The 19155-nt window shown below is 40.1% G+C and overlaps 1 protein-coding gene across 14 annotated transcripts in view; it reads left to right on the forward strand.

The window, feature by feature from the left end:
• Window positions 1-19155, forward strand: part of TTC12 (tetratricopeptide repeat domain 12) — a 51916-nt gene that overhangs the window by 7652 nt on the left and 25109 nt on the right. For 7 of the 14 annotated variants that reach the window (XM_054439805.2, XM_054439812.2, XM_054439806.2 and 4 more), the window contains 9 exons: window positions 1131-1294; window positions 1846-1867; window positions 2458-2535; window positions 3373-3494; window positions 7767-7826; window positions 12812-12883; window positions 16658-16718; window positions 17172-17360; window positions 18551-18620. In XM_054439805.2, coding sequence (XP_054295780.2) covers window positions 1131-1294; window positions 1846-1867; window positions 2458-2535; window positions 3373-3494; window positions 7767-7826; window positions 12812-12883; window positions 16658-16718; window positions 17172-17360; window positions 18551-18620 — 838 coding nt within the window. Of the gene's footprint in view, window positions 1-1130; window positions 1295-1845; window positions 1868-2457; window positions 2536-3372; window positions 3495-7766; window positions 7827-12811; window positions 12884-16475; window positions 16554-16657; window positions 16719-17171; window positions 17361-18550; window positions 18621-19155 lie in introns of all 14 variants that reach the window. The other 7 variants (XM_054439808.2, XM_054439803.2, XM_054439807.2 and 4 more) reach the window with 4 other exon arrangements.

Here is a 19155-nt window from a genome sequence, read left to right on the forward strand (position 1 = left end):
ATTTCCTTGAAGAGTCAGTGGGAAATGAAGAAATTGGAACAGGAAAATGAATTCAGAAATTTCATTGTGAAGGGGAGGAGACAGAGCATTAGGAGAGATTTAAAGTACATAAACACGTTTAGTAGGAAGCTGGTCTAATGGAATAGGTTGAAAATATTGTGCAATAGGATTATTAATTGGTGATGCAGGGTTCCTGATTATGAAAATATGATGATGGAATCCTGAGCCCAGGATAAAGGACTAACCTCACAGAAGAATGGGCACCTTTTCCTGGTAGGAAGGAAGGATGGATGTAGGTATAGGCAGTTTTGTAGTTTTAATGGCAGGAAATTGATGGCATCTCTTTCCTCTATGAATTGATAAATAAGGTCATCTTTTTGAGATGGTCAGGTTTAGATTGCAAACTGTTAAAAGTCATTGGGGGAATGACAGGATATCTTGCCTAGGATAACAAGGATTGCTGGGCATCACTGAAGGTCCAGTTGAGTTTGGACCAGTCCCCCAGGCATCTGTCTCCCTCAGTACTTAGCATTCCTAATGCAGACTGAGAGAATTGGGTAATTGGAATTATGTAAAGCTGGAATTTTATCTGTTAGGTGGGATAGCAGGGCAAGTGAGTTGAGTATATGGGCAGGATGGCTGCTGAGTGATTGACCATGGAATCTAAGCTGGATAAGCAGTAAAGTGAAGACAGGTGAGGATAGGGTTAAGGGCTGTTGTTTTGTGATTTCGGAGCTGCCTATACTTACATGTTTGTCTCCCACACAAGTTCATAAACTCTTCAAAAAGATCTTTTTTTATTCATCATTGTTATCTATAGCATGAGCATAATATCTAACTCATAATGAGTGCTCCATAAATTATTGTTGAATTGAATAATGGCTTAAAACTCTGTTCCTTAAAGCTAATAGCTATATTCACCTGCAGCTTTTTCTAGGCAAAAAAAAAAAAAAAACAAAAAAGCTATTGTTAATTTTTTCTCATTGGTTCTGCTTGCTCTATTTTGCTTTCTATTGCTCTATTTTTTTTTCTTTAAGATCTTTCCCATGCATTTTATGCACCATCCTTTCTAGTGAATAGAGTCTTTTGAATATCTTGTTTGATTAAGTCACATCTGATTTCTTCTCTAGCCAATTTAATTCAGGAGATGAATTCTGATGACCCAGTTGTGCAACAGAAAGCTGTCCTGGAGACAGAAAAGAGACTACTGCTTATGGAGGAAGACCAGGAGGAGGATGAATGCAGGACCACCTTGAACAAGACTATGATCAGTCCTCCACAAACTGCTATGAAGGTTTCTTTTTCTGTTGAGAAGTTATATAAGTACATACAGTGAGAAGACCTACACCTAGGCAGTAGTTTAATCTCAAACTGTCCAGCAAGGCTGAAATGGTCTTTTGTTTCTTAGATTCATTAGATTTATTTTTTATAAGAAAGTATGAAATTTGATTTTTTTTCCTTTGATCTTTCTGGGTTATCTTTAAACAACCCTTTGGATCTATTTTAATGAAAATTTCGCCTCTCCACCCCCTGAGCTTGTGTGATATATTTAAGCTGTACTTTTAAGGTAATGTATTCTAACTCATTTCCAATTCATAAGCCACAGCTGAGGTCCCTTGACCTGGGCAGCCTTATTTTGCAGACTGGGTCCCATAGCAGTTGTGCCCATAATCAGATCTCCTGATTTAAAGCAAGCCTCATGAATTCTGAGCCCTTCAGTTTTGATGGTTAAAAGAAATGACCTCTTGTTTGTAATTGATTTGCCTTCTTGGTTTATATACATATAAATTAGAGAGTGGTTTTTGAAATTTGTTTCTTTGTTTTTATGATAACCTACATCTACAGAGTGCAGAAGAAATAAACTCAGGTAAGGACAGCATCTCTCTTCCCAATTTGCATTCTTTATAGAGGACCAGTTTTGATTGATTGTAGCTCCCAGACCCTTAAATTATTGACTTTGAGCTTACAAACAACATGTGAACAAAAACCTACTGATCATCCCATTCTGTTACTAGTGATCAGCGGGAATGTCCCTGAGAGGTTTTTCTTTATTTTCTCTTGGTCAACCTTTTGTAAACTCAATTCAGTTATTCTGTATCATCCAATTTACCCTGTTCAAGGGATCCAGATAGTTTCTCTGTTGCTCAGCTCAGAAGCTCATTATGCTAAACGGAACAAAAAAATCTCTCTTCAAAGAAAAACTCTTTTAAAAGACATAATTCAAATTTGAAGCACAGTCATAGCCATCATGTATAATAATACATCACACAGATTACCATTTAATGTCAAATTAAGAAAATGTCATTTTAGTTGCCTCAGAATGGTGTGTGTGCGTCTGTGTGCCTGTGTGCATATGCATACGTGTGGCTCTAAAGTAACACTTCTGAATTTGAGCTAAAGAATTGATTATAGTATTTGGATTTTTCTTTTTAATATCTGAAATTACCCTGCTGTCAGAGGCCTTCTTGGCATCTGTGGAGAAGGATGCAAAGGAACGAGCCAAGAGAAGAAGGGAAAACAAAGTCTTGGCGGATGGTAATTGTCAGTCCTTACTTTTCAATGGCTGGGATGATTTGTGCTAGAAGGAGCACACGAAATCCTGTATGCTGACATTTGAGGACATCTAGATTCCCAGTGGTGAGGTTTGTGATGGGCTTGAGGCAATGGGACCTGGCCAGAAGGAACTAATTGGTGGTCTGTTCTCTGTTCCTGCTGCAACAAGCAGAGGGTAGGACATACCTACCTCCAGTGAAATCTCTTTCCAAAGCATCCCTGTGCACTTAGCAGAGCAAAGTGAATCATACTAAACAGTGCTCAGGAAGTAGTGGAGGGTGAGAGTGAGCTGCCACTGGCTAGCCTAAGGCATAGATGAAGAAGTGGAAAAGAAAAATAAAACAGCTGTGGGAAAAGAGAGGAGACATCACGGAAAAGGAAGAGAAGGGATTGTGTATGTTGCGGGGAGATACATATGATAGAAGAATGTTTTCACATTTATTTTATACCACCCAGGGCTGTGTGTGCTGCAGGTCTGAATGATTCCATATTTGTTGGGAAAATTATTTGACCCTCTTTATGAGACACTGAATGCACAGATTTGGTCTCTGTGGCAAGCTTAGTATGGTTCTGAGCCTCGATGCAGAAACATTTACTTTTTCTGAGAATCTACTTAGAAGACATGGGTGGATTTGGAGAAAAAAAAATACTTGAAGAAGCTGGTCCTGAAATATCTGCAGAGAAAAACAAGTGTCAAGTCCCTTTAGGATCGATAGAAGTGAAGACCTTAAAAGTAGAATTGGAAAATCGGGGGAATAAAGTCTGAGAGATTTTCTGATGTGTGGTGAGAGCTCACCTGTGTAACTTATATTCCCATAGCCCTAAAAGAAAAAGGGAATGAAGCATTTGCTGAAGGCAATTATGAAACAGCTATCCTGTGCTACACTGAGGGTTTGGAGAAGCTGAAGGACATGAAAGTGCTGTACACCAACCGAGCCCAGGTCAGTGAGGCAAGGATGTGTCCATGGGGCTTTCTCAGGGAATAGTTGCCACTAAACCTGGGAAAACAAAGATGAGACTAGATGTTGGGCTGGGAAATGTTTATAAGAACTGGCTCTTGTTTTGGGTGTGGGAGGAGCTGACTTATACATAGCATTTACCAGTTTCCATGATGCAAATATTCTCACCATGATCTAATTTGAAATCACTGCAGGAGGACTTGGGAAGAGCTGTCCATTATCAGCTCTCTCCATAGTATAAGTCAGCTCCATCATATCACTGATGGTGACCATGTACTTGTCCCTGTGGATAAAGGAGAAAACTAGTGGAATGAAATGACCTATGGGACCTTAGAATTCTGCTGTCAACAGATTTCTTCAGCCGCCTTTTTTGGTACTAGTCTTAACTCCTAGGGGATGCCCTCCTGTTAGTTTCTCATTCATTGTATCAGTCTCTCTTTAAGATTCTGCGACAGGGATAAAGTGGATAGCTAATGGTCCTAGAGCCAATTTCTTGGAAATTTTAGGTTTCTGAAAGTTTTTATTCGTTAGTATATGTCACAAATGAGCTCAGTTTCCTGAAACACCAGGTAAAAACCACCCACATGTTTATTTACTACGTAATGAAGGGATAGGCTGATAGCTCTCAACTGAAACAAAACCATCACCTGTGACCTTATCTTTGAAAAGTAGTTTAGTTTTTGTGTGGTAGAGTTCTCTGCTGGACAGGCCTGAAAAATTGGCAGATTCATGGACATGATTACCTCATGGTCAGAATATGTCAGCAGGACTTGTGTGAGGTGGACTTGATGCCTTGTCATTTGCAAGAGGGAGAGGCTGCAGCAGAGTCCTCATCAGCTCCAATTTCCCTAACTCAAGATTAGGAATGTCTGGCTCTGGGATGTTGAGGAAGAGGACTGGAAGCAAGAAACAGGACATTCGGAGGCCGAAACATCTGGGGAGTGACAGTGACTTAATGATAAATAAATCCAAGCAGTATAATCTCACTAGTTTAGCAATTTGGATATGTTACACTAGAGTTGAAGTGTCATTTAAACTATCCCAATTTTGGAGAAAACTTGTTATAAGGAAGTGAATCGGTAAAAACGATGGCCAGAAGTTGATTTAGCAGTACACTGCATTACCCGTACAAGATTATAAACTTTTTGAGGGCAAAAACTACCATATACTTTTTCCCCTAATGCTTTATTTATAGCAGATGTTCAATAAATCCTTTTTTAGTTACATAACATTAAAAGCACAATAAGTCCAATTAAGGGAGTTAAGTTTCTGTTGACAATTCAGAGGCATCGCTTAAATGCAAGCAATTAATAGAATAATTATAGTTCCTTCTTATTTATTACCAAATTTGGTCTCTAAAAACATCTGCCTACTGATGCTTGTTCAGTTGTGTTACTCTGAAGTTATTTGAAAGCAACAAAATTGAATTGCTTTAAAAAGGTTATATAATTCAGACATATCTAATTCAGACTGTCTATACTTTGATTCATCTAAATTAGTTATATTTTCACTGCACTCATTTTTAAGCAGCACTTTGATTAGTTCTGAAGAATCACATTAAGAATGAATGTGGATAAATATAAGGAAATGTAATGAAAAGGTTTGAGGGAGTGATTCCTCTCAGCCTTCCCAAGGAGAAAGCTTATGCAGAGACAAAAAAATGGACAATGTGCTCCCTGGTGTTACAAACCATTTGAACCATTGACTATTTTTAAAATGCTTCCTCTGTATGCATGCAGTGTCAGAAAACACTTACTAAGGGCCCTGTAAATTGAGTGTTGCTTGCTAGAGAGAAAACCTAACCTTTCATTGCTTTGTTTTTCCCCTGGAGTTAATGTTATGATCAATAGATTGCCGGTATAATTTAGATAAATCTGGAGTTTAATTGCTGTTTGGAAAAAGTAGTTCCTTTTTAAAATGTGCAAAAGCAAAAGAGATTGAGGAAGTTATAGGGTGTTTAATCCAAGCCTTAAGAGAGAAAGAAAAAAAAGTAAAAGGCTGTGTAGAGAAATTGTTGCAACCCATAAAGACTTCTTCAGAGTCTGCATGTATCCTGAATAATAGTGCCGTGAAATCATGGCCACAGCTGTCTAGAATGATGCCAGCTTCCTCCTCACATCCTCTAATTTTCAAATGAAACCTGAGACCCTGGAGGAAAGGATGATGCTTTACAGAACAGATAGCTCAAAGAGTCGTCTTCTCTAATTAGTACAGAACATGAGTTAATGAAAGCACCACTCACAGCTTCCTTGCTATGGGAGCCAAGAGCGGCATGATTTCAATTCATTTGCTGCCTGTTGCCTACTCCCCCCTCACTTGGGTTGGATACTTGGATTCCCTGTGAGTTGCAACATTGACCCCACAATTGGCTTGTCCATGTAAATATCTCATGAGGTTCGTTGTAAAGAGTGTTGCAGTGCCCTGGTACAGTTTTGATCATGGACAATCCTATGTGTAGTACTGGCTTTATTATTGGTGGCTGATGGAACCCTGGAAAAGCCACCGCTGCTGGTGCTTGGCTATCCTTTCGTACAAATGGGATGATTGATGCTGCCTCTCAGGGAGCTTTCCAGAAGAAGAGTGCTTCAGAGCTACTTAGTGCAATTTGATAAGACTTTATTGACCACTTACTGTGTCCAGTAATTAATAGAGAGGTTATAGTAGCCATTGTGCTTGTTTATAGTCTTTCATTTGTTTATATTCCTCTAGTTCTTAGAAACATTGAACTAAGTTCTCAATCAGTTCAGTTTGAATGGATCACGGAATTCTGAGTCAATTCTTGATTTTCAAGATTTTCCCCAATTCTAGGGGATTCTAAAAGAGTGCCCCAGGCATTTGATACTAAGGGTTCATGGTGATGCTCTGACTCTCATATGTCACTCTACTTCTTTCATTTTTTTTTTCTGCTGTGCTCGGGAAGATAGAAGCAGAGCTTTATTATCTTTTGATAACAGAGTTATTGAGATATAATTCACATACCATACAGTTCACCCTTTTATAGTACACAATTTAATGGGATTTTAGTATAATCACAGAGTTGTGCAACCATCACAATCAATTTTTGAACATTTCATCATCATCCCCCCAAAAAACTCTATCTTTAGCTGTCAACTGCCCCAGTTCTCCCATTGCTACTCCCAGCCCGAGATCATCACCAGTTTACTTTTTGTCTCTATACCTTTGTCTGTTCTGGACATTTTATATAAATGAAATCATACATTTGTCCTTTTGTGACTGGCTTCTTTCATTTACCATAATGTTTTTAAGATTCATCCATGTTGTAGTATGTATCAACTCTTCATTTCTTTTTATTGCTGAATAATTTTCCATTGTATGGATATACCATATTTTATGTATCCCTTCATCACTGATGGACATTTGGATTGTTGCCTTTTGACTATCATGAATAATTCTGCTATGAACATTCATGTGTAAGCATTTGTATGGATGTATACTTATATTCTTCTTGGGTATATACCTAGGAGTAAAATTATTGGGTCATATGGTAACATATTTAACCTTCTGAAGAACTTCTGGGCTATCTTTCAGATGGGCTGTGCCATTTTAATTCCCACCAGCAGTGTATGAGGGCTCTAATTATCTGTCTTTTTTATTCCCTTTATCATTTGGTGTTTTTTCTGGAACATTCACAGCAGGGTAGACTCCAGAATCCAGCTCTTCCTTCTTGGATGTGGCTAGTGAGCTAGGTGTTTTCTTTGTCCCTCTAGATCCTTCCCTGCTCTGTGCCCTGGAGGGCTGACCTGTGTGGACTGGCTCCTTGGCTTCCCAGCCCTCTAGCTTCCATTTGCATTCAGCCAATAAAATAAGAAGGAAGGAGGAAAAGTGAGATTGGGGTATTTATTCTCCTGGCCTTTGGCTCTGGTGAAGGCCTCAGCTCATGTCAGGCAGTTCTTTTCGCAGAGCTGTCCTCTCCCATTTTGTTCATTGCTCCCTCCTTCTGCGCCTTCCATTACAGCAGTGGTAATGGCTGTCCACTGTTGCTAGCCCTTGGATTCTGTAGCATCTCTTGTCAGGTTCCCTAAGCCCTGCCTTCACCGTGGAAGAGGTCTCTGTATTCAACTCCCCTCAGTTGCCCAGTGCAAGTGTGCCATCTGTTTCCTGGCAGGACCATGACTGATCCAGGAAGGGGATAGTTCTTGCTGACATTCTACTGTTCGAATGTTCTTTCTGTGTGAACTGAAAACTGCGTGATGCAGAGTTGTATGTGAATATCAGTTGTTGGTTTCATTACAGGCTTATATGAAACTTGAGGACTATGAGAAGGCACTGGTGGATTGTGAATGGGCTCTCAAGGTAAGAGAGTATTTCTTTTCCCACATGATGGTGTTGTCCTAAGTAGATAGAAGGCAGCTGCCGGTGTATCAAGATAGGAAAGGGTATAGCCTCTGTAGCCAGAGCTTCAGTTTCCTCATCTGTAGAATGGGATAGAATAGAATTGTTAGGAGGGTCACGACAATGCACAGAAAGTGCCTAGTTCCTAGAAAGCAATCCAGGGAGCTGCTGCTATTGAATTTTCATTGTCTTATTTTACTACAGCTCCTTCTTTACTATTGTGTTATCAGACACTTTGTTCTATGTGGTAGTGGAAATGCCTCCTTCTCTCTTCTAGAGCCAGCCATTGGAGCTTATTTCTACAATGCTGTTCTTCCTTGTCGGTTGGTGTTTTTTCTCTCCAGCTCTAATAATTTGGAAATATAACATCCTCTATTTGTAGAGGAATAATCAGAAGAAAGAATTCCTATTTTTCAACTTTAGTCAGGCCTTGGGCAGATAAAATAATTCTACACATGGCATTTCCTCTGAAATCTGCCAAAATAGATGGTCAAAGATGCATAGACGTAAAGACTATTGGTGGAAATGTTAAGAGTTACTAAAAGAGAAATAATACGATCACTTTTTAGGGACATGACCAAATATTTAAGTAACCCTTAATCCACATTCCCCTAAATTACTCTGTCACGGGGGTTTTAACTAAGTGACCAAAACTAGTGCTTCTCAGACTTCTGCACTGTGCTGCTAACAGCAGAGGAGAATGAACATGAGCCCCTCGAGAGGGACTAGAAGCAGAAAGCATGAAATTTCTTTTAAGATATATGTTTTACCTTAAAAACCTCATTAATTTTGCACAGCACTTCATAAAAGTTATCTGTTTGTTTTGATATAATAGCATGATTTTCAATAACTTAGAATCAAGTAAAATTGAGGTACGAGGAGAATGTGCCAGGTTTATTCTGTGGCTTCAATTCTTGGGTACAGCACGCTTACCCTAGCCTAATGAGTATGTCCTAAAACAAGAGGACACTTTCCTAGTATCATACTGGCCATATCTGCTTTATTTCTTATTGAGAGGGTAAGCAAAGGAAACAGAGATGAATGAGAAAGTCACCTCTGCTTATAATCATTCGTAAAACACTAGGGATCCTCTAACCCTGACATCTGGAGTGTCCAATTTCTTTATCCCTTAGAAGATACAATGTGTGGCAAATTTTGTCCCATTGCACGGGTATAGTCTTTAAGTTATAAGAGTTGCCCAAAGCTGATGACCTCAAGCTCCTCACAGCTCCATCATAGATCCACTAACCTGCTTTGTCACCTTGCTTGATAATGGTTTCCTTTTCTACCATTATTCTGCAGGAGAAGAGAGAGGCAAGGATGTTTTCCTTGGTTTTTCCGGTAATAACAGCAAACAACATCATTTGCTGCATGCTCACAAAATTCTATTCTGTTCTGTTCAGTGTCACTATTTTCTCTATTTTTCAGACAAGGAAATCAAGCCCCAGTGATTAATTAAGTAACTTGTGCAGGATCGTGAAGCTAGTGTCTGTCTAACTCTAAGCCCTTGCTCTTAAACCTCTATAAAGGGCCTCTCCACTGCAACTTTAAACCCCATAATCCCTGGGTGTGGATGTCATTCCTTTCTGTGGAAGAAACACGATCTCCTCATGGGTTCACCAAGGGTATCTTTTCTGATCTGAAAAAGGCCAAAGGGGCAGACATACCATCGTGCTGATTCAGGGTAACACACTGGCCTGTTCCCAAATGTTAATTGAAGTACAATGTAATTAACGGTGAAACCGAGGCCAAGCAGGCCCAATGGAGCTGACATTAAAAAACGCTGACACTCAGCAGCCAATCTTGTTAAATGCCCAGCGAGGCTCCCAGTTGAAGAGGTTTGGGTAAACACTTGGAGAAATGAGAAAAAAAAAATGTACAAAGAGTTCTAAAAACTAATAATGATTTGTTTTATGTTGCAGCTGTGAATTAAAAGCTTTTGCTCTCTTTAAAATTAATGTATCAATAGTGAATGTCACTGGCACTCCATTACTAATAGTATTAGTACTTTCATGCCAATTTAATCTTTTTTGACACTTTTAAATTGGTAGAGACAAGCTTATGTGATGATATTTCAAGACTGATGTTTCTTGTCAAGGAAGATAAGGCAGCAAAGCTGGTTTCAATTAGGACCAGAATCATTTCTTTCTCAGCAGAACACCTCTTGCACAATGAAATACATCTTCCTCTGAAGGCAAGATTCCTTTAAAGGGAAGCTGGGGTTCACCCAAGAAAATTCTCATGAGGGTTGACACATGATCAAAGGAGAGTGGGCCTATTAGTGAGAAAAATCCATTAGCAGCCTTTTGCGTCATTGTCTGAGGAAGGCAAAGTCACAACTATCCGCACTTCACGGTGACACACGATAGGCTGGGGACAAGGCTTTAATGCTTGGGGCTCGGTTTCCCCCGCCTGCTGTAACCCCGGTGCTCTGCCAGTGAATGCACTGTGAATATTTGGCTTTCATGAGCTGAAGTGCTAGAGTTTCCTCTTTTCCCTTTGACCATTCCTTTCCTGCTTCCTCAATTTTATCCTTTGTGAATTCATGAGGGGTCACTCCTCTGCTCCCTGTCTTTCGTCTCTCTACAGTTACTCCCTTACAGCTGTCTTCTCCTCTCATGGGCTCAACTCTCATCTCTGCAAAAGGCTCTCAGACCTACTTCCCCAGCCTCCCCTTCCCCAGCTCCAGGGCTGCGTGTCAGCTGCCTCCTGCAGGTGCCTTTTGATAGTCTTGATGTCATCTGAAACTCGGTATGTCTAGAAGCCAACTCTTCATCTTCTCACTCAGCCTTTCCCACTCCCTGCCCTAGCTGACCTCTTTCTGTTAATGACACACCATGTCTTTCAGGTATCTAGGCCCCTGGTTTTGACTTCGCATCCTCCGTAGCCCTTATCATTGATAGTTAGTTGATGCTGGTCAGATCTTTCTTTGACATAGCTCTGGCATCCTTTCCCTCCCACTGTCACCAGGACTTCAGACATTAGCCCTTGTTCTAAGTGATTGTTCTGGTCTCCTTACTCATCTCTCATTGTTCAGCCCACCATACCTCTTGTTCAGCCTTTCCCTCCTCTGTTCACGTCTGCATGCCACCTTCCTACCAGCTTACCTCCACACTGCCATTGGTGACTCACCCTCCTCCAGTGTGGCATGCAAGGCTACCATATGGTGTTGCCACTTAGCTCAAGATGGGGTCTTCTCTCCACCCTGCACCTGCCCCCTCGATCCCAGCTGGACCGTCCCTAGAGCCCCCATACTCTCCTCGCTCAGGTTCTTGCCCAGCCCACTCTCCCTCCATCCTCCTCTCTTCACCTCTCCGTGTCACTAAGACTCAGCCCAGTTCCCTGCTTCTTTGCATGCCCTTTTAAAGACTGCATTTTAGAGAATGTTTTCTTCCACTGATTTTTTTCAGTAGCATTTTCTATAGCATTTATATGCTTTTTTCTGCAGTACCTTTCTGAAGGAGATATGGTGTCATTTTTAAACCCTTGAGAGTTTAATGGCCAGATTTCAAATTCCAGCTCTTCCACTTGTTATCTGTGTGACCTTGGGCCTCTCCAACCCCTAGTTTTCACATCTATAAAATAGGGATAATAACTGTATCTGCTTCATAGAGTTGTTATAAAGCTTCTGTGAGATCATCCATGTGAACCATAAAGCTCAGTGCCTGGCACATGGTTTGGGCTGAACAATCATGCACATTTATTTTTATTATGACTTCCATTCACTTAGCAGTGAATTGGGAAATGATATACACAAAAGTGTATCTCTAAAAGCTTCTCCAACAATTATTGTTCTCTCTTTTATTATTGTTGTTATTCTTCTCTCTTTTATTATTATTGCTCTTTTATTAAATTTAGATTGTCTCTTTTGCTCTGAAATGAATTGCTGCTGATATAACTGCAGCAATAGCAGCTAATACTCTGTTACCCAGAGCCACACCAAGTGTTTTACATAATTTCTTTCTCACAACAACCTGAGAGAGAGACTATTATTGTCTTCATTTTCTAGGTCAGGAAAGTGAGTGTCAGAAAAGTTAGGCGGCCTGGCCAACAACACGCCACTTCTGCTGAGTAGCAGAACAAGGATCCTCCCAGGACATTTTAGACTCCCGAGCTTGAACTCTTAACCTCTTCATATCTAAACCTTTGAAGGGCATATGATTTGGCACAATGTCTTGCATATAAAAGAAGTTCAATAAATGTTCATTAACTGGATGTCTTAGATTTAGTGTATGTCTCTGTCAAATCATTCCCTGTGGAGTTATAATGACTAGGGGCAGACAGGTGCAGGGCCTCCTGTGTAAATTGTCTAGTTTCAGCCATAAGTTTCAATCCTGCCTTTTCAAGGGGGCATCCCTACTGATCTTAAGTAATATGAACAGAAGGTCCCAGTACACATGTTGTGGTTTATTTGGGAGGAGGGACTTCCCAGGTCCACTAAGATATAATGGTAACCTCAGCTGTTTTCTTAGAGTAAGTTCTCTTCTCTTCTAGTAAACCAGTGACTCTCAAACTTGGATGCGCATTTACCTCACCTAGAGAGCTTAAAAAATTATTGATGCCTGGGTCTTATCCCAGAGTATAATGTAATTGACATGGGGTGCAGGGCCGGCAGGATTTTTACAAGCATCCTAGATGATTCTAATGTTCTGCCAGTGTTAAGAGCTCTTCTCAACTGAGGGTTTGCTTCCTGATTGCATCTCATTAAATGGAAATGAAAACTGGCAGGTATCATTAATTAATTTGGTGAAGAGCTTGCTGCTGCATCCAGGCTCCTTGCAGGCGTCAATTAGTTTGGTCACAAATGCATAAAAAAGTTTTGTCAACTCTGGTAGTTGCCCTGAGAATCAAAGTTTCGCCTTAACTCTTTTAGCTGTATAGTGAGGGGAGTGGCTAATGACTTCACATCTTCTAAAACTTCTGATCAGTCATTCTCTTTTATGCAGTGTGATGAAAAATGCACAAAAGCATATTTTCACATGGGAAAAGCCAACCTGGCCCTGAAGAACTATAGTGTGGTAAGTTCTTAGAGGAATGTAATTGACATGTTTGATCACAGACTGATGCTCCCAATTGTGCTAGAGGAGAACCGTGATTCTCCAAGCTGATTAGGTATTAATCCATCCTTTAGTAATTTCCAAGGTAAAGCTCAAGATCTTAAAGTTGGGAAGAATTTTGGGTGTCAGTTAGTTCAACTCCACCAGCTGTAGGACTCTCTTCTAAAACATCCTCTATCAGTGTTTGTTCAGTCTCTGGAGAGAAAAGACATGAGCAAAAAGAGAAAACAAAATTTGCTGTAACCTCATCACCCAAAAGTAACCATGCAGATCAATCAACCTGTCTATCTACCTATCTATCCATACTAAGATATTATATATCATTAAAAGTAGCTTTATTGAGATATAATTCACATAGCACACAATTCATCTGTAGAATATACTAAAAACTATGTGATTCAATAGTTTTTAGTATATTCACAGAGTCAGGCAGCCATCACCACAATCAATTTTAAAAAATTTTCATCCCTTCCTAGAAAAACCCCTTAACCATTAGCAGTCAGTCCCCTTCCCCCAACCCCATCTCAACGTTAGGCAACCACCAGTCTTTCTGTCTCTATACATTTGCCTGTTCTGTAGATTCCATATAGAGTCATACGATCTGTGGTCTTTTGTAACTGAGGTCATTCACTTAGTATAATGTTTGCCTGGTACATTTATGTTGTAGTGTGTATCAGTTCTTCATTCCTTTTTATTGCTGAATAATATTCCATTGTTTGATACCATATTTTATTTATTTATTCATCAGTTAATGAACATTTGGGTTGGTTCCACTTTTTGCCTGCTATGAATAACACTGCTATGAACAGTCATGTGCAGGGTTTTCTTTTTTATGTTTACAGTCCTCTTGGGTATATATCTAGAAGTGGAATAGCAGGGCCGTATGGTAACTCTATGTTTAACCTTTTGAGGAACTACCAAACTGTTTTTGAAAATGGCTGCAGCATTTGACATTCCTACCAGTAGTGTATGAGGGTTCCAGTTTTTCCACATCCTCTTCAATACTTGTTACTTATTTTTTTATTATAGCTATTCTAGTGAGTGTGAAGTGATATGTCATTGTGGTATTTGATCTGCATTTTTTTGGTGACTAATGATGTTGAGGATCTTTTCATGTACTTGTTGGCCATTTATATATTTTCTCTGGAGAAATATCTTTTTTTATAATGAGGCGTAAATGTTATTTATATATTCTGAATACAAGTTTCTTATCAGATACATGACTTCCAAATATTTTCTTCCACTCCTTGTATTGCCTTTTCATTTTCTTAATGATGTTCTTTGCGGCACAAAAATGATGAAGTTTGATAAAGCCTCAATTACCTATTTTTTCTTTGGTTGCTTGTGATTTTGGTGTTATATCTAAGAAATGATCATCTAATCCAAGGTCAGGAAGATGTATACCTATATTTTCTTCTAAAAGTTTTATGGCTTTAGCTCTTAAATTTAGCTATCTCCAATCCATTTTGAGTTCATTTTTTGTATGATGTGAGGTAAGGGTTCAACTTCACTCTTTTGCATGTAGATGTCTACTTGTCCCAGTACCATTTGTTAAAGAGACCATTCTTTCCCCCATTGAGTGATTTTGGCATCCTTGTCAAAAATCAATTGACCATAAATATATGGGTTTATTTTTGGACTTCCAGTTTTATTCCATTGATCTACATGTCTGTCCTTGTGCCAGTACCACAGTGTCTTCATTTTTGTAGCTTTGTATTAAGTTGAGAAGTGAGAGCCTTCAACTTTGTTCCTCTACTTTTTCAAGATTGTTTTAACTATTCTGGTACTCTCACATTTCTATATGAACTTCAAGATTATCGTGTCGATTTTTGCAAAGAAACCAAATGGAATTTTGATGGTTATTACATGAATTCATAAATCAATTTCTCAAGTACTGCTATCTAAACAATATTAAGTCCTCCTATCCATGAACATAGGCTGTCTTCCCATTTATAAGATATGTCTTTAAAATAAATTGCTTCATATTGTACATGTTTTAAAAGTTTGATGGACTTTAACTGTAAATGTAACACAGGCTTATTGTAATAAAGCCAAATAAAAGAAATGTGAATAAAGAAAATGTTAATCTTTCCCTGTCCACCAATTTTTATTTACTCATTCAATTCATTCATTCAGCAGATATTTATTGCATGCTTTCTATGTGTCAGACACTGTTAATACAGGCAATAAAGAATACATCAGTGAAACTAGACAAAGTCCTTGGCTTCATGGAACTCATGTTCTTGGGGTAAGGGTGACCAGGAGACAAAAAACAATCAAATAGATGTGTAGTGTGTTACATGTACTATGTTAGGTAGTGGTAAGTAGTATTGAGAAAAATCAGGAGCAGTAAAGATGAGACTGGTTTTATATAGAGTGGTAAGAAAAGGCTTTCTAAAGGAATGGAGGGAGTGAAGTGAGCAAACCATGTGGATATATAAGGGAATAAATTCCTGGTGGAGGGATAGCTAGAATGCAGCCAGCAAGAGGAGAGCAACAGGAGATGAGGTCAAACAGGTGATAAGGGTAGAGAAGGGGCTGATCCTGTATGGCCCTACAGGCTTTTCAAAGGACTTTGGCTTTTACTTTGAGTGATCTTTAAGCTTTATTGGAGGATTTTGAGTAAAGGAATTAAATGATCTGACATATTTTAAAGGATTACTCTGACTGCCATGCTGAGCATGTGTTTTGGCGTGGTAAGATAAGAACAGAGAATGAATGATAAGGCTATTGCAATAAATATCCAAGCAAGAGGTGGTGATGGGGACCGGGTTGGTAGTGATGGAGGTGGTAAGAAGTGATGGGATTTTGGATATTTACTGACAGTGAAGCCAACAAAAATTGTTGCTAGATTAGATCTAGGGTTGAAGAGAAATTGGATACAGGGTCACTCTGATGTATAGACTTCTGTTCCTGCGACACTGTTCTCTACTTTAATGTGTTATTGTTTTCCTTCAGTTTGTTTCTTAACTCTAGTCTTCTAGACGAACCTTGGACCTTCAAGATTATCTCAGAACTGTTTTTTTTTTTGTTTGTTTGTTTGTTTTGTTTTTTTTTTCTGAGCGTTTTCTCTAGGTGACTGGTTAGATTATACTCTGGGCAGTTCTTATATTCTTGTGAGAAATCCTGCCCTAAGCCTAGGTATCCTATGAACTAGAATCTTCCTTTTTCTGGTAACTTTCTATCTAGCAGTTTCCTCAATGAGAAGCCCTCACTCTTGAGTTTTCCAGCTGACTCTTATGTGGCCAATAAATGGATCCCTTACCGGTTCTCTTCACAGCTTGTACATTTAACTAGGCAGTTCTCTTTTCCTATTCCCAAGTCTCTGTCAACATTGCCTCTAGCTTCATTTATTTCCTAACTCCCTATGGACATATTTGACAGCCTCCTTTCTCTCTCAGTGCAAATATCATATCTAAGTTTTGTGTTTACTTTATGATTATTTCTATCCCAGACAGACATGATCCACAAGAATTTAGGACTGGATATTTTTCATCATGAGCAGCTAAAATTCTTTAAAACGAATTTTGAAATAATTCCTGTTGCCCCCTAGAACTGGAGAAGCCTGAACAGAAATGTCAAATGCACACTGTGTTCCTATGCCTGCCTCCTGCACTGGGAGCAGGAGGAGGTGAGGAGAAAATAATGAAGCAGCCGAGCCCAATGACACCTAGTGTCTTTCTCATAATCACCTTTACCCCAACCACTCTTCAAGGTCTTGTTTCTTTTTTCCAGTCTAGAGAGTGTTATAAGAAGATCTTAGAAATAAACCCCAAGCTGCAAACCCAGGTGAAAGGTGAGCACGTTCCTGCTGAGGCCCTTCATCTGAACTCCACCTCCCTCTGCCTCCTGCCTTAGAATGCCTTCCGTGCTTTCACTGCCCTTGGCCACTAGGTAGCAGCGGATCCTCTTTCCTGCACAATTGGGTCCTCTGTGTTAACCGGCCCACTCTGCTCCTCTGTTTGCTGTGCTCCCTTGCAAATATTAATATTTTCCTTCTTCATTTTCTACACCATCCTCCCTTAGACACTTTTAGACTCCCTTGAATCTCCAACAAGGTTTAAGATTCTGGTTGTAGATTTAGACTGTTTCTAAAATTTTCCTTGCTAAAGAAGAGTTTTAATTATTTTAATGCTTTATGCTTCTCAAACTCCCATCCTCAAAAGAAAGGAAAAAAAAAAAGGTTGCTTCTTGTGTGGTATTGTTGGTTGTTAGGGTTTTGTTTGCTTTTCCTTTCTTGTTTTTCTAGATTACCTGAATCAAGTAGATCTTCAGGAAAAAGCAGACCTTCAAGAAAAGGAAGCCCGTGAACTGCTGGATTCAGGAAAGAACACAGCCGTGACCACCAAGAACCTCCTGGAGACCCTTTCCAAGCCTGACCAGATCCCCTTGTTCTATGCAGGGGGGATTGAGATCCTGACTGAAATGATAAAGGAGTGTAAGCCAGAGATGTGTGTGATCTCATGAGTGCTGTCAGTGTGAAGGGACACGTTCAGAGGTCTGCCTTTACCAGGCCAAGAATCCCTCCCTTCCTTCCACAAATATTGATTAAAGATATACGCTAATGTAGCTGCTAAAAGGGGTGCACAAGAAATGTCCTCCCACCTCTGCTCCATCCTCTCTACAGAGCGTGCGTACACTCAGCACACATGCAATAAACATACACAACACAACACATACACGTGGCACACACTCGATATATACTTACATACACCACACAGGCACTCAGCTTTCACTCACTTGAATATATCCTTATATTACACACACACCACATACCACACACAGCACACTCACACCGTAAGTACTCACGTCAGTCCACATATCCTGCGCACACTCCACCCTCACATTTTCTCCACACACCCCATGCACATCCTGCATGTACTCCACACATACCCCCACAGACACCTCAAGCATCCCATACCACCTCATACACCTTCCCTCCACTGTGGAGGAATGGAAGACAGAATTTTGTAGATTAAACTGTAAGGTTCACCCAGTTACAGTTAATGGCTGCTTAGGATGTGAAAATGGTTTCAGAGCAAACATCAGCTCTCCTACTAATGAGGGCCATACTGTTCTCTTTTACTAGCTCTTGTAAACATTGTTACCAAGGCTTAAATAATCTCTATACTCAGTGACAGCATGTTGTTTGTACAAATAGATAGAGTGTCTGACTTCTCAGTTAGTGTACAATGGAGGGCACACAAATATCCCCTTCAGCAGTTTCTTGGAGATTATAAATTCCTCTCTGGAGCCTGGAAATAGCTTTGAAATAAATATTTAAGAACAGATGGATATGCTGGTACTTCCCATAGGTTAAGCAGCTCTGGGAGGCTCTCTAAAGATTACAGAATGATGAGCTGTGCAGATAGCCCTCGGGGCCACCCCAGCTCTGCTCTCCTTCTCTAAACAGTCCCTCTGCCTGAGAGGCACTGAGGCCTCTGACACTGAGAGGCTGCTGACAATTGTATTTTTCAAAATGTAAAGTTTATTTGTTTCTGCCAAACCATTCATGTGGGCACCGTGACATTCCATATTAGGTTTCTCATTAGCAGGTGGCTGTGTTGCAGCTAGACACCAGCCAACCAGTTTGGGAGTCTGAAGTGGTTTTCTCTGTATCTGTTTCAGGCACAGAACAAACTTTATTCAGAATGCACAATGGATTTAGTATCATCAGTGACAACAAGGTCATAAGAAGGTAGGGATGTTCATAAAGACAGCCCAGCATCAAAGCAAGGGAAGATAACCACTTCTTATGAAATCAGACATGAGGCACATAGACAGTCACGTTTCTGAACATTACCACCCTTCAGTCAGTAGTGGGGGGCTCTCCAGGAGTGCAAAGCTGCTACACGAACATCTTTGAGTGCTGACCCTCAAGACATTGGAGTTACACTGCAGTTAACAATTGAGGCTGGGTGTGGTGGCTCATGCCAGTAATCCCAGCATTTTGGGAGGTCAAGGTGGGCGGATCACTTGAGGTCAGGAGTTTGAGACCAGCCTGGCCAACATGGTGAAACCCCGACTCCACTAAAAATACAAAAATTAGCTGCGTATGGTGGCGGGTGCCTGTAATCCCAGCTGCTCAGGAGGCTGAGGCACGAGAATCGCTTGAATCTGAGAGGCGGAGGTTGCAGTGAGCCGAGATCACGCCACTACACTCCAGCCTGGGCAATACAATCAGATTTAGTCTCAAAAAAAAGAAACAATTGAAGAGAGAGGAACAGCAGCAC

The sequence above is a fragment of the Pongo pygmaeus genome, chromosome 9 (assembly GCF_028885625.2).
Source record: "Pongo pygmaeus isolate AG05252 chromosome 9, NHGRI_mPonPyg2-v2.0_pri, whole genome shotgun sequence".
Classification (NCBI taxonomy): Eukaryota; Metazoa; Chordata; class Mammalia; order Primates; family Hominidae; genus Pongo; species Pongo pygmaeus.